Source organism: Lepidochelys olivacea (genome assembly GCF_965140295.1).
Source record: "Lepidochelys olivacea isolate rLepOli2 genome assembly, chromosome: 12".
Lineage (NCBI taxonomy): Eukaryota > Metazoa > Chordata > Testudines > Cheloniidae > Lepidochelys > Lepidochelys olivacea.
Genome location: NC_140422.1, coordinates 32,310,106 through 32,325,110, shown reverse-complemented (window position 1 = coordinate 32,325,110; position 15,005 = coordinate 32,310,106). Strand labels below are relative to the sequence as shown.

Genomic DNA, 15,005 nt, shown 5'->3' with positions numbered 1-15,005 from the left:
ATTCATCCTCTATGCTTCTAGGGTCTGATCCAAGTCATATTGGTTTTAATGGGAGCAGGACTTGGTCACCAAATCACTGGAGCTGGCTTGCTTGCTTGCACTCCAGGTTCCCAGTGATGACTAGAGCTAGAGGCCATATAAATACAGAGTTTGCTACAGATTATTCTGCAGTTGTCCAATCCATACTTTACAACAACTTCTACTATAACAACAAAAAATGTAGCAAGCTTGAGGTGGAAGATATGGTGGAACTCACAAATTACAGTAAAGGACTTGCACACTTTACTTCTTATGCTTTTTTGCCTTTGCAAAGAAGTTTGAAATGTTTTCCCCTAAATAAAGTTAGTTAAATAGAAAATATAAATGATTTATATTTATTTGTAAACAAAATTCAAAAAAATATCTTCTAGTGAAATATAAACAAGCATTTTTAAAACTAAGACTGTGACTGACTGCAGGGCAAACTGTATCTGTGAGAAAAGTGGCAAGATTACAGTGGAGCGGATAAATGACAAGGCAGAAGAGGATAACTGTAGATAAAATCTCAGATTCCCCCAGATCTGGTAGAAAAGCTCCTTAGTAATATTTCCAGTATGCCGAGTACAGTTTTTAGCGGAATAAAAAAAAGAGATTTGGATGGACCTGCCACACCGTACTTGCTTGCTCCTGTTCCCCAGTCCTGGCCACAGAATTCCTGGCGGGCGGGCGGTCCCGAAGCCCGCCGGTGGCAGCGCCCTGGCGAACAGGAGCCCCCTGGGCTCTATCACGATACCCGCTCGATGCTCCCAGGGTCCCTGTCAGGTTCATGGCGGGAAATTCCGCCCCCAGCCGCGCGCGGCCCGTGTGCAACGCGCCCGGCAGCCGCTGAACCGGCGAGGCGGCCGAGTCGGGGAAAGGTGCTGAGGCGGCGAGGGGGGCCTGGGTCCAGGAGGGAAGGGGGCGAGGGAGCACGGGTCTCCCCGGGAGAGAGCAGGCGACGCCCAACGGTCCCGCCGCAGGCCGCTCAGATGAAGTGGATCCAGGCGCCGCCCTCGGGCTCCTGGGCCGGGGAGGTGGCGGCCCGAGCGGCGCGCGGGCGGCCCCGCAGCTGGTAGTTGAGCCCCTCGTTGTTGTCCCAGTACTCGGTGCCGGCCACCCGGTAGCGCACGGCGAACTCCAGCGTGCCCCCCGCGGCCGCCGCCGGCAGGTGGAAGGAGAAGCGGTCGGTCAGGCCGTCGGCGGGGCCCGGCGACAGGTAGGCGGCCGCCACCTCGGCGCAGCTGACCCAGCGGTTGAGCGAGTAGCGCACGGACACGGCCTTCTCGTAGGCCAGGTTGAGGACGCGCACGGCGCCGCGCAGGCCGGCGGGCTCGGCCCGCACCCACTCCAGCTTCACCTTGTGCCGCCGCACCCGCTCCGCGAAGCCGGGGCTGGCGCCGGGCTGCGGCGGGAAGAGAGGCTCCAGCAGCGGCGACGGGCCGAACAGCACCGGCTCCAGCTCGCCCAGCGCCGGCGGCTTCCGGGTCTTGAATAGGTCGGCGGCGCGGGCCGGCAGGGGCAGCGGCACCTGGGGCAGGTCGGCTTCGCAGAAGTGGCGCACGGAGATGAGCTCCAGGCCCAGCGAGTCGGCGAAGCGCACGGTCTTCCTGCGGGACGGGCTCTGCTGCAGGGCCGGCCGCAGGCCGCGCTCGCCGGGGGTGGGCAGCGACTTGGCTCGCCGGCGCAGCGTGGGGCTGGGGGGCACAGGGGGCACCGAGGGCTCCCGGCCGCGAGAAGGCTGGGGCTTCTCCCCGGCGGCTGCCGCTTCTCGGACCACCGGCGTGGGGGACGGCTCCCCTTCGCGCTCCGGGCTGCAGTCCCCCTTGCAGTGCTCGGCCAGGCTGCCATAGAGGCAGGCGCTGCAGCTGAAGTTCCGAGGCAGGTAGAGCCGAGGGGGAGGCGTGGGCACTGAAGTGTGCAGCGAGGTCGCCTTCTCCATGGGGGGCGAGAGGGCGACTAGGATGAGCGGGGCGGCTGCTGCTAGGGCTGAGCCGGGGTCTAGTGCATGGCCAGAGCTCTCCGTTCCGGCGGCTGCTGCTGGCTCTTCCGCGTAGCTCAGGGGCCTGGCCGCTCTGCTGGCTGTGTCGCGCAGCCGAGTGCACGATGCCAGCACGATGCCAACTGTTCGAGCCTAGTGCATGGTGCTGGCCCGCGAGTCCGGCTGCTGCTGGGACGATGTCAGAGTCTCCTGTATGATGCTTCTTGGGGAGGCTGGTGCTCTCCTCGCTCCAGCTGCTGGGTCTGGTCGGGGTCTAGGAAACGACGAGGCCCGATTATCTCGGAGCTCGAGCCGAACCTGCTGCTTCTCCTTTACCGGAGCCTAGCGTATGCTGCTGCCGGGATCTGTTCCCAGACAGCGGCATATGCCTGCGTTATACCGGTAGCACTGCGGTATCCGTTAAGATTGGGGAGAGACTCTCTGTGACGCGCTCCGGCTCCCTAGCCGCTGCTGACGCACTGGAGTCATGTAGCAAAATACGCATCTCCGTCCCCGTGTCATCCTTTCTCCCCATCGCTACTCTGCTCTCCGTCCCGTCATCCCTTCCCTCCCACCGTCTCCTCCTACTCCACCTTCTCCCTTGTCCTCTTCCCCTCTATCATCCACCCCCTCTTCTCCGGCTATCCCCCCTCTTCCCTGGGTTGCAAGGTTCTTCCATCCACCCTTTTCCTATTCTGGGTCTTTCCTCAAGGATCTGATCCAAAAAATAAAAGAGGTGGTAGGGTTTCCCCAGTGGCAGCATTACAGTGCACTGCTGTACCACTCTTCCTATCCGATCTGTTACAGAAATAGCAGCGCCAAGAACGATACAAAGCGCAGCTCTGACAGGCAAAACGAATTGATAAAAAACAGCTGGCTTGCGAATTGGATCTCGCAGTGTACATTTTAAAGGAGGAAACCCTGCTAATCTGCTATAATGCGTTTACAATTCCTCTGTTGAATAACATACACTTGCTACAGTCCAGCTAGACATTTGCGTTTGTAATAAAAGCTAAGTCCCAGTCTAAACAAGGAGATTGATTACAAAATATGAACAGTTTGATCCTTTATGAAGTTAATTAGATTAGTAAACGGTATTCAAACGAATTATACTTTAATGACGACCAGCTAGCAACTCTTTCTCACAAGAGGTTCAAGGAGCTAACAGACTACTCACAAAGATGTTTCCAATCCAGACTCTTCGCAGTACCGATTTTAATTAGTAAACAAACATTATTAAAAGTAGCAACCAGGCAACAGAATAAACACCCAATGCAAAAAACCCCTGACACATCACTCTTCAGTTTCATTTCTAAGCTGGGTTGTTTTCATCAGTAACTCCAGCACAGCTCTATTCCTAGGAAGTCTAGACAGAGGACGCTGTGGGTGATGACATTAATAATGAGACGTATCAGTGTGACAAGGATTTAGAATCTAAAAACAAAAACATGCCAGCAGAAGACAGGGCATGGTTTTCCTATTGGCTTAAACTAAAACTGTCAGCACCTCACAGGGGAGTCATTTTTAAATGACCTCCTAGGGTTATATCCAATTTGTCTAATCTTTTTTTATGCTGGGTGAGTCATAATTAGGGAACAAAAAAAGGACTGTCCAACAGTGTTAAATGTGACATTGAATTTGCTTCATAATGAACTGAAGTAGCTCTGTAGTCAGAATAGGAGGATCATTTTGGGCAGTACTCATGTGAAAGTAAAACGATAACAGCAACCATTACATTTGAATGCCATTACCATATACGCCAGTATATTGACATTGTCTCCCTTTCTTGTCCCTCATGCTGCCTTCCTGCACTGGCTTCCCTCCCTCCAGTGCAATTAATGTCTCAAGGAAACAGTATGAACCCCTGCATGCTTTTTCTTTTTGCCTGAAGCTGGGAATGGGGGACAGGCCTTGGATCACTTGGATTACCTGTTCTGTTAATTGGCCACTGTGAGAAGACAGGATACTGGGGTAGATGGACCTTTGATCTGATCCAGTATGGCTATTCGTAGGTCCTTATTGTATTTTGATCTGTGAACTTAAATTTTGGAGTAAAGATTATAGAGCCAATGCAGTGATTAACATGCATTTTAGTTCCATAAAGCTTATATATACTCTGTTCTATTTATTTTTACTAATTCTTATCCCCCCATCATGAGAATGTTCATTTGTTGTCTGTAATTCTATAAGAAATTAAAATGATTGCTGTCATGCTTTCGCTTATGTTAATTACTTTAATTTCCCAACCACGAAATTATACACATTTTATTTGTAAGATTAATAATGTTCAGTAAACTAACCCTATGCATTCATATCACCTTCAGGAGCCTCAGATTTGATAAACTAAACGAAAGGCTTAGATCTGTTAACTACTTGCACAAGGAAAACCTCGATACAAGAGGATGGGGTGATTCTGTAGGTGGCATTTTTCTCTTTGTAGCAATGTCCCAGCAATCATTCTGAGTTTGGAGATGCTGTTTATGCAATATGATATTGTCACATTCTGTGGTGCAATTCAGACCAATGAAAGATTATGTCATTGCTTGTCCTGTAACTCCGAGTATCTTAAAACACTCAGAAGCTGTAGCTCCCTGTCTGGATGCTCCCAGCCAGCATACACTATGTTGAGCAGCCCTGGTCCAGCAGCTCTGAAGCCAGTAGTCTGCTTGTTACATCATAGTCACACTGGTTACTACCAGCTATGTGACCACAAAATAGCCCCATCCTGAATTTCCCCAAATTGCCCTGAAATGTTCAAACCTCTCCTGGAACATTCAGAGGAGTTGCTCCTTTACAGAGACAAAAACACTGTTTATTATTTTAGCTGGAATTAATAATCACTTCAGTTCAAACAAGGACGGGGCTAGTGTAAATTAAAAGTAAAACAAAACAAAGAGGTTTTAAGGGAGTTCAAGTACAAGGGATAGAGACAAAGTGGTTACAAGCAAATACAAGTAAAATACACTTTCTAATGGCTAAGATTGAACAAAGCTATAGAATTGGTTTGAGGTATATTTCTTATCAGTCTTTCTTCTTTCCAGCCGTGGCTGACTTTCTCTCAGTAAGGATCTTACACAGAAGTACAAGGTGCTGGTTTTCCTTGTCTTCCAAGGTGAAAGATCTTTGCGTAAACTGGTTTCTTACCTATATTCAGTTCCCAGAAATTTAACCTGCATTGGTTGAAGAAACCATTTTTTCAGCTTGCAAGAGATCTGGCCTCTTGAATGTCTGTCCAGTGATGGATGCCAAAATGGAGTTGTCTTGATCTTATATCTTCCAAAACTCACTGTTTTGTCCCCAGACTCAGGATGACCCCATGCTGTTCTTCCCTTCTTGGGGACTTCCCATCCCCCTGCTGATTCATATGTAAATAGGACTGCTATTGTTTTTGGTCACACCTGGCTTAATTTCATTGGAGACCAGTAGATAGCTGCCTTCCCACCTGTCTGGAAGAAAACCAGTTTCTCCCTTTCTTTGGTCACAGACTTTAAAGCGTAATATCAGTGAGTATTAATTGCTCATATAGTGTTAGTACACACATGTTACAATGATATTAATTGCCACTGCATCATTAGCTTTCATAAAAGACCTTACTTGATACACTTTTATAACCCAGTAATATTGCATACAATCAATTGATTCACTTAATTATCTTTTGAGGTTCAGACCCCCACAAGTGGCTATTTCTCCCACTCACTAGGTTGATGGCTTTCTTTACCTTTTATGTAAATACACCTTCACTTACTCTGCCTGATGACCAGGCTGGTCAGCCAAGCAAATACACATTTCATTGTCTAGGACAGACTGGTCTTATGCATTGCTTGTCAAAGACATTGTAAGAACAAACAATTCTCTACATTCCCCATACATTCATTATGCAAGAATATTAATGATCAGTGAGTTAGTTTTCCAATGATATACTACTCGTAACCTTCTGGGTACATATCTTGACAACAGTGTATTAGGTGTAGTGAAGTATGTCAGGCCTGACAAGCGTTGTTGACACAGAGTAGTGAACCACCAGTGAGCCGTTGTGTTACAGATATAAAGAGACCGTGACTACTTGAGGTCATCAGAGATCGTGTAATACTTCACATGGCAGGTGTACTTAGGATTTCACCGCAGCTCTTGAAATCTTCCAATTTATTCCTCCAAAGTAAATAACCCAATCACAGAAATGAGATGAGTGAAAAAATCAGTGCCGCAAAAAAATAAGAAAAATGCCAACTCAAAAACAACTTCAGGCCAACCAGGTCATAGCAAAGTGAGAAGCAAACACACACTATTTTAAAGCTGTTCCTCAGTGACAACGCTGCTCAGGGAATGAGTGTTAAATAAAACATTTTAAGTTCTTTTACTCTTCTCCATATAGAACCCCAAAGATCTTTTAACCTTACAAGAGAGTGAGAAGGGCTCACAAGGATGGGCATGTGGATGTGTGTGTGGTGGTGGGGGGGGGGGGGGAGAATGGTGGCAGTACAATAGACTCAATAAGATAGGCTCCTGCGCCACCTCTTCCCCCGAGACCGAGACCCAGCTCCACCTCTTCCCCCCCAAGACCCTGCCCCCCACTCACCCCTGTCCTTCCCCTGTCACTCACCCCCCGTTCCAGCATCCCTAATCTCAGGCTGTGTCTACACTTAAAATGTTACAAGCGGCTGTAGTAAATACTTACTACAGCGACAGGAAGGGTTCTCCCACACTGCTGTAGGTAATCCACCTCCCTGAGAGGCAGTACCTACGTAGACAGAAGAATTCTTCCGTTGACCTACCGTGTCCACACAGGGGGTTAGGTCTGGCTTAACTATGTTTCTCAAGGGCGTCGATTTTTCCACACCCCTGAGAAATGTAGCTATTCCAATGCAACTTTTCAGTGTAGGTCAGACATTAGATGAGTTCATAGTGCTACCTTTTCCTCCTAAAATTAGATATAAGGTGAAACAGTCATAGCCTGAAGATCACTCAGTCCACAAACTGAGATCGCCGACACCAGGAAAATGACCTTCCTTTTAGGAAACTTGAGTTCATAGGTACTAAGTAGCTCAAAATGAGCTTTAATGAGTTGTGTCCGAATCACATTAATATCCTAGGAACTTCTAGAAGTGTCAAGTAGCGCATGGAACTGACAAGGGGCTTCAGAGACATTGATCTATCTTTGATTAATTTATGGCTGGCCAAAAGAACTGCCAAATGAACCTGGCTGGAATTAAACTTTAAGGTAGATTCAGACAGATGAAGAAAGATTTTTTTCACGAGGCAAGAAAAGGATCCATTTGGGCTTGCTTGCACCATGCCAGAGACCTTTTCTACTTATAATTTTAAGACTTTCTAGTGGCTGGCTTTCAAGAGGCCACCAGAACACAAGCCAGCTTCTTGAAGACTATAACGTCATGCTCAGGACCCCGAAAAATGTGAGCTATTGTGTTACCCTTCTGCCAGAGCAAGAGTGAGAGCATTGCTTCTGCTAAGCTATGTATCTGCCCCCAAATACATCACCCTGCCTGTCTTGCCAGCAAACTCTAAGACTCAGCCAATCTAAACCTTATCTTGCAGGAAACAATCAGTGAACCCCAGTGTAAGGATTATTATGACATTTTAAAAAATGAAGTTTGCTTAAGTTTGATTAAGAAAACAATATATATGCTAGTAAGAAAGAAAAGGCCCTAATTCGCTAATAAAGGAAGACCATGAGAATAAGAAGTTAAGACTACAATGTAGTGTGGGAGGGATGTATGGTTCAAAAAGTAACTAATAAAATAAAGGGCAGCAGTAACAAGACAAAGAAAACCTGTCTTACAAGAAAACAAACAAACCTCTCCACTGCCTGCTGGTTCACAAAGGATGGGGGAGGAGATAAGAAAGGAAAGCCTTAGGGGAAAGGGAAATAACGATAAACTGTTTCAAACCAGGTTTTAGCAAATCAGTTGAAGGGTATAAAGAAAGCCATCATCTCTAGCCCTCCAGATGAGGGATCCAGCTTTAAAAGTGCTATGCCCTCTCTCCTCTCAGTGATGGATCAGTAAACTAGCCATTTTGCTCCCCTTAAATTACTCAAAGTCCATGGTCTCCGCCTGAAGCCCCAGAAAGGGCTTCCTGGGGTGCAGTTTCTGTACCCCAGCCTGATTATTAAACTGTCTTCTCCCACACTTGTAAACAAAACTATTAAGCTAACCTTACCTGTAAATGTATTTCTGCTTTACTCTGCCTGTAACCAACCTGGTCAGACATGTAAATACACATTCCTTTGTCTAGAGCTGGATGGATTTTATGCTTTGCCTCCCAAACACATTTTAAGAACATACTTGCAGCACACATTTATAACTCTTTGTACAACCCGTACATACAGCACACAAAGATTTTTTGGGACCAGCGTATCACCAGGTATATATTATGATGTGTTGGGGCAATGAGTGTGTCAGGCCTGATGTGAGTGTGAAAGTAAAAATCTTTGTTAAGGTCGCAAAGTCAAGCAGTCAAAAGCTTTGAAATGCCCAAGACAGACACCTGGCATAGAAAATTTCAATCTAAAAACAGTTGAAGTTTGACAAAGTTAAAAGCAACAGATGCCAGGGTTGTATAACGGGAACTGTTGAGCAACCTTAATAATAGGAAGCGGTACCAGTTCTGTGAATAGATACATATCAAGGCTCAAATTCTTAGACGCATGCATGTACTGTGGCACGTACAGGAACTGCATATACACAATCTGTTGTGTACACACCATTTAGGGTTTGTGGGCATAAATCCACAAATCTGTGCAAATCCTGACTTGTTCACAACTGTTGAAGATTTGAGCAGTAAGGGGTTCAAGTGTGAGATTGTATTGCTAACAAGTGGTTTGTGTCACTGTAAAGGTCAACTGCTGAACAAGCACCTTTTATAGTGATGTATTAGGATATGAGCCAGGGCACTTTTCTAAAGGATAATGCTATCAACAGACTAATTATTCAATCACTTGTCCTATCTTGGCCCCCTTGAAGGAATGATTCATAGGGGCTAATATAGTATGTTTTCATATGAAAATAGTGTCTTTGTGGAAAAAGCCATTTTAAAAAGTTTTGAATGGAACAGACCATTCAAAATACTGCAGTGATTGCCAACGGTATGACAAAGAGGGTGAGTTAATATCTTTTATTGGACCAATGTCTGTTGGTGAGAGAGAGAAGCTTTCAAGCCACAAAGAAATCTTCTACAGGTCTGGAGGTGATGATCTGGTTGTATTACTCCATTATGTTCCTCATTCTCCTTGATTCCAGACACTGCAGGAGGCATCGGGTGTCAGCACTAGGGAATGGCTGCAGGATGACGCCATAGTGGGTGAGAGAAAAATGTGCCAGGACATACTGAAGTGGTCACTGCTTCATGGGGGTGCCCATTTTCAATATGTAGAATAGATTTAATTTTTGCAATTAGAATTGTAAGAAGATATACTGGATTAATGTACAAATTAGATACAGCTCTGAGATGTCACATCCCTGCTACAGACAAAGTACATTGTGATTATTTCGGATTTTGAGTTACAGTTATGGCTCTCAATATGCAAAACCAAGAGGTGAGATTCTGCTCTCATATACATCTGTGCAACCCTAGTGATGTCAACGGGTTTACGTGGGTATAAAAGATTAGAATTTGGTCGAAGATCTTTATAACCAGAAGCTGATCAGTGTCTCTCATTTTATATGGGTTTAATATTGATATTTACATTAATAAATTGTAGATTTGGCAATGATATATTTGTACTGTGTGTGTTGGCATGTTTTTTAAAATTTCACTGGATTATTTCATTCTGAAGATTTGCTCAGGTTCTATATTGTTCAGAGAAGCATCGAGCACTGTTAAATAGTAGAATTGCCTAAGATTTTACCAGATTATGCAGCCTTATCAGAAGATGAACATTGTGTGAAACATTGTGCTGTAGTAAAAACATGTTACTCCAAATGTAGACTAGTGAATAGTTTTTTCTAGAGGGCTACTGTAATCGAAAGAGAAATGTAGCAGGTTTTTTTTAATCAGCATCCAAATAAACCAAGGAGTTTAAAATTGTCTTTTCTTATTAGAGTTAAGCTTAGCTTATATCATTGTAAATCTACCACACTGTTTTGCTTAATGCACCCTGCACAATTTTACTAGCTAAGCATTAACCCTCTGTGTTGCTTCTAAGTGATTAGCCTAAGAGTTCAGAGAAACAAAAATTGTAAGAGGTAACAAATAAGATCAATGGGGAAAGGATTAAAAACTGAGCATATTAATTTGGGAGAAAAGATCATACAGACCCTGATTTTATAAGTATTTATGCAAGCAGTTCCACTGATTTCAAAAAGACTGCTTGCTTGAGTAAGGACTAACTTACGTGAGCAAGAGTTTGGCAGGATGCCGTCCCTTACTAAGGACAGCTGCTGTACAGATATTCCACACCCAGGCCTGAACATCTTCACCTTGATCTTGCCATCCTGACATAACAGTCCAGGGCATCCCTTGAACTGAGGCTGACATCACAGTAAATTGTATGATGATTTTGTAACCAAGGATGGGTGTCTCCAAGTCACATCCTCTGGTAATAGTGCCTCTGATTCAGAAACTCCAAGCCATACAGTATTTATCAAACATCCACATGATGCAGCAGCTCTGAATGCCTCACTAGAACAAATTAATTATCTTAGAAATAAAAAATATACTCAGTTTGGAACCAAGTAGAGTTTTCACTTTCATATTTTAACAAGACAGGTCAGGCAGCAATTCAAAACTTTCCTACACCTCACTGTGGTACAACAAAATGCAAAAAATCATTTACCTTTTCAGATTAATTTCTTAGTCTCTTCATCTTCTCATTTTTGTCCTTTGTTCTTTTCTTCTACTCTCTATTTTCCTCATGTCGTCTTGTCTGGCGCTGTTTTCCCCATACATTACTCTGATTTTCTATTAATCTTTTCTCTCTTATTATTCCCTGTCACTCTTTGCCGTGGTCTACACTAGGACTTTAGGTCGAATTTAGCAGCGTTAAATCGATGTAAACCTGCACCTGTCCACACGATGAAGCCCTTTATTTCAACTTAAAGGGCTCTTAAAATCGATTTCCATACTCCACCCGACAAGTGGATTAGTGCTTAAATCGGCCTTGCCGGGTCGAATTTGGGGTACTGTGGACACAATTCGATGGTATTGGCCTCCGGGAGCTATCCCAGAGTGCTCCATTGTGACTGCTCTGGACAGCACTCTCAACTCAGATGCACTGGCCAGGAAGACAGGAAAAGAACTGCGAACTTTTGAATCTCATTTCCTGTTTGGCCAGCGTGGCAAGCTGCAGGTGACCATGCAGAGCTCATCAGCAGAGGTGACCATGATGGAGTCCCAGAATCGCAAAAGAGCTCCAGCATGGACTGAACGGGAGGTACGGGGTCTGATCGCTGTATGGGGAGAGGAATCTGTGCTATCAGAACTCCGTTCCAGTTTTCGAAATGCCAAAACCTTTGTCAAAATCTCCCAGGGCATGAAGGACAGAGGCCATAACAGGGACCCGAAGCAGTGCCGCGTGAAATTTAAGGAGCTGAGGCAAGCCTACCAGAAAACCAGAGGGGCGAATGGCTGCTCCGGGTCAGAGCCCCAAACATGCCGCTTCTATGATGAGCTGCATGCCATTTTAGGGGGTTCAGCCACCACTACCCCAGCCGTGTTGTTTGACTCCTTCAATGGAGATGGAGGCAACACGGAAGCAGGTTTTGGGGACGAAGAAGATGATGATGATGAGGTTGTAGATAGCTCACAGCAAGCAAGCGGAGAAATCGGTTTTCCTGACAGTCAGGAACTGTTTCTCACCCTGGACCTGGAGCCAGTACCCCCCGAACCCACCCAAGGCTGCCTCCTGGACCCGGCAGGCGGAGAAGGGACCTCCGGTGAGCGTACCTTTTAAAATACAATACATGGTTTAAAAGCAAGCATGTGAAAGGATTACTTTGCCCTGGCATTCGCGGCTCTCCTGAATGTATTCCCAAAGCCTTTGTAAAAGGTTTCTGGGGAGGGCAGCCTTATTGCGTCCTCCATGGTAGGACACTTTACCACTCCAGGCCAGTAACACGTACTCGGGAATCACTGAACAACAAAGCATTGCAGTGTATGTTTGCTGGCATTCAAACAACATCCATTCTTTATCTCTCTGTGTTATTCTCAGGAGAGTGAGATATCATTCATGGTCACCCGGTTGAAATAGGGTGCTTTTCTTCAGGGGACACTCAGAGGAGCCCGTTTCTGCTGGGCTGTTTGCCTGCGGCTGAACAGAAATGTTCCCCGCTGTTAGCCACGGAGAGGGCGGAGGGATGAGGGGGTAGCCACGCGGTAGGGGGAGGCAAAATGTGACCTTGTAATGAAAGCACATGTGCTATGTATGTAATGTTAACAGCAAGGTTTACCCTGAAAGACTGTAGCCACTGTTTTATAAAATGTGTCTTTTTAAATATCGCTGTCCCTTTCTTTTTTCTCCACCAGCTGCATGTGTTTCAATGATCACAGGATCTTCTCCTTCCCAGAGGCTAGTGAAGATTAGAAAGAAAAAAAAAGCACTCATAATGAAATGTTCTCTGAGCTCATGCTGTCCCACTGACAGAGCACAGACGAATGCGTGGAGGCAAATAATGTCAGAGTGCAGGAAAGCACAAAATGACCGGGAGGAGAGGTGGCATGCTGAAGAGAGTAAGTGGCGGGCTGAAGACAGGGCTGAAGCTCAAATGTGGCGGCAGCGTGATGAGAGGAGGCAGGATTCAATGCTGAGGCTGCTGGAGGATCAAACCAGTATGCTCCAGTGTATGGCTGAGCTGCAGCAAAGGCAGCTGGAGTACAGACTGCCACTACAGCCCCTGTGTAACCAACCGCCCTCCTCCTCAAGTTCCATAGCCTCCACACCCAGACGCCCAAGAACGCGGTGGGGGGGCCACCGGCCAACCAGCCACTCCGCCACAGAGGATTGCCCAAAAAAAAGAAGGCTGGCGTTCAATAAATTTTAAAGTTGTAAACTTTTAAAGTGCTGTGTGGCATTTTCCTTCCCTCCTCCACCACCCGTCCTGGGCTACCTTGGTAGTCATCCCCCTATTTGTGTGATGAATGAATAAAGAATGCATGAATGTGAAGCAACAATGACTTTATTGCCTCTGCAAGCGGTGATCGAAGGGAGGAGCGGAGGGTGGTTAGCTTACAGGGAAGTAGAATGAACCAAGGGGCGGGGGTTTCATCAAGAAGAAACAAAGAGAACTTTCACACCGTAGCCTGGCCAGTCATGAAACTGGTTTTCAAAGCTTCTCTGATGCGTACCGCGCCCTCCTGTGCTCTTCTAACCGCCCTGGTGTCTGGCTGCACGTAACCAGCAGCCAGGCGATTTGCCTCAACCTCCCACCCCGCCATAAACGTCTCCCCCTTACTCTCACAGATATTGTGGAGCACACAGCAAGCAGTAATAACAGTGGGAATATTGGTTTCGCTGAGGTCCAAGCGAGTCAGTAAACTGCGCCAGCGCGCCTTTAAACATCCAAATGCACGTTCTACCATCATTCTGCACTTGCTCAGCCTGTAGTTGAACAGCTCCTGACTACTGTCCAGGCTGCCTGTGTACGGCTTCATGAGCCATGGCATTAAGGGGTAGGCTGGGTCCCCAAGGATAACTATAGGCATTTCAACATCCCCAACAGTTATTTTCTGGTCTGGGAATAAAGTCCCTTCCTGCAGCTTTTGAAACAGACCAGAGTTCCTGAAGATTCGAGCGTCATGTACCTTTCCCGGCCATCCCACGTTGATGTTGGTGAAACGTCCCTTGTGATCCACCAGAGCTTGCAACGCTATTGAAAAGTACCCCTTGCAGTTTACGTACTCGCCGGCTTGGTGCTCCGGTGCCAAGATAGGGATATGGGTTCCGCCTATGGCCCCACCACACTTAGGGAATCCCATTGCAGCAAAGCCATCCACTATGACCTGCACATTTCCCAGGGTCACTACCCTTGATATCAGCAGATCTTTGATTGTGTGGGCTACTTGAATCACAGCAGCCCCCACAGTAGATTTGCCCACTCCAAATTGATTCCCAACTGACTGATAGCTGTCTGGCGTTGCAAGCTTCCACAGGGCTACCGCCACTCGCTTCTCAGCTGTGAGGGCTGCTCTCATCTTGGTATTCATGCGCTTCACGGCAGAGGAAAGCAAGTCACAAAGTTCCATGAAAGTGCCCCTACACATGTGAAAGTTTCGCAGCCACTGGGAATCGTCCCAGACCTGCAACACTATGCGGTCCCACCAGTCTGTGCTTGTTTCCCGAGCCCAGAATCGGCATTCCACAGCATGAACCTGCCCCATTAGCACCATGATGCATGCATTGGCAGGGCCCATGCTTTCAGAGAAATCTGTGTCCATGTCCTGATCACTCACACGACCGCACTGACGTCGCCTCCTCGCCCCGTATCGCTCTGCCAGGTTCTGGTGCTGCATATACTGCTGGATAATGCGTGTGGTGTTTAATGTGCTCCTAATTGCCAAAGTGAGCTGAGCGGCCTCCATGCTTGCCTTGGTATGGTGTCTGCTCAGAAAAAAGGCGTGGAACGATTGTCTGCCGTTGCTCTGACGGAGGGAGGGGCGACTGATGACACGGCTTACAGGGTTGGCTTCAGAGAGCTAAAATCAACAAAGGGGGTGGCTTTACATCAAGGAGTATTTCAGGCAGGACTTCACAGGCAGTTCCAATAAGAAATGGTGCACCTAAGTTATTGTTCTTATTGGAACAAGGTGGTTAGTCTGGCCTCTGATTGATACGTGGCTAGATTTACCTCGCTGCACCTTCCTTGTGAGTGACTGCAGTGTGACCTAGAGGAATGAGTCCCCTAGATGGGGGGGGGGAGGGGAAAGCAAATGAGTACAGAACAAATCTGGTCTATTTCTTGTTTTTATCCACTCCATCTATCTTTTACATCTTTGGCTGGCAGCAGACGGTGCAGAAGGACTGCATGCCATCCACATCTCATGGCTGCCTGGCAGAAGA

At 46.7% G+C, this 15,005-nt stretch overlaps 1 protein-coding gene across 1 annotated transcript; it reads right to left on the bottom strand.

The window, feature by feature from the left end:
* Positions 1 to 446: 446 nt before the first annotated feature.
* LOC311529236 (protein phosphatase 1 regulatory subunit 3E-like) lies at positions 447 to 4,164 on the bottom strand. Its single transcript, XM_084645052.1, has one exon. It carries the CDS (start codon positions 1,955 to 1,957, stop codon positions 1,004 to 1,006), a length of 954 nt encoding a protein of 317 aa, XP_084501178.1. The 5' UTR covers positions 1,958 to 4,164; the 3' UTR covers positions 447 to 1,003.
* Positions 4,165 to 15,005: the final 10,841 nt, after the last annotated feature.

Excerpts from the sequence above, each read along its gene's own strand:
- LOC311529236 (XM_084645052.1), bottom strand. The coding sequence starts at position 1,957 with ATGGAGAAGGCGACCTCGCTGCACACTTCAGTGCCCACGCCTCCCCCT.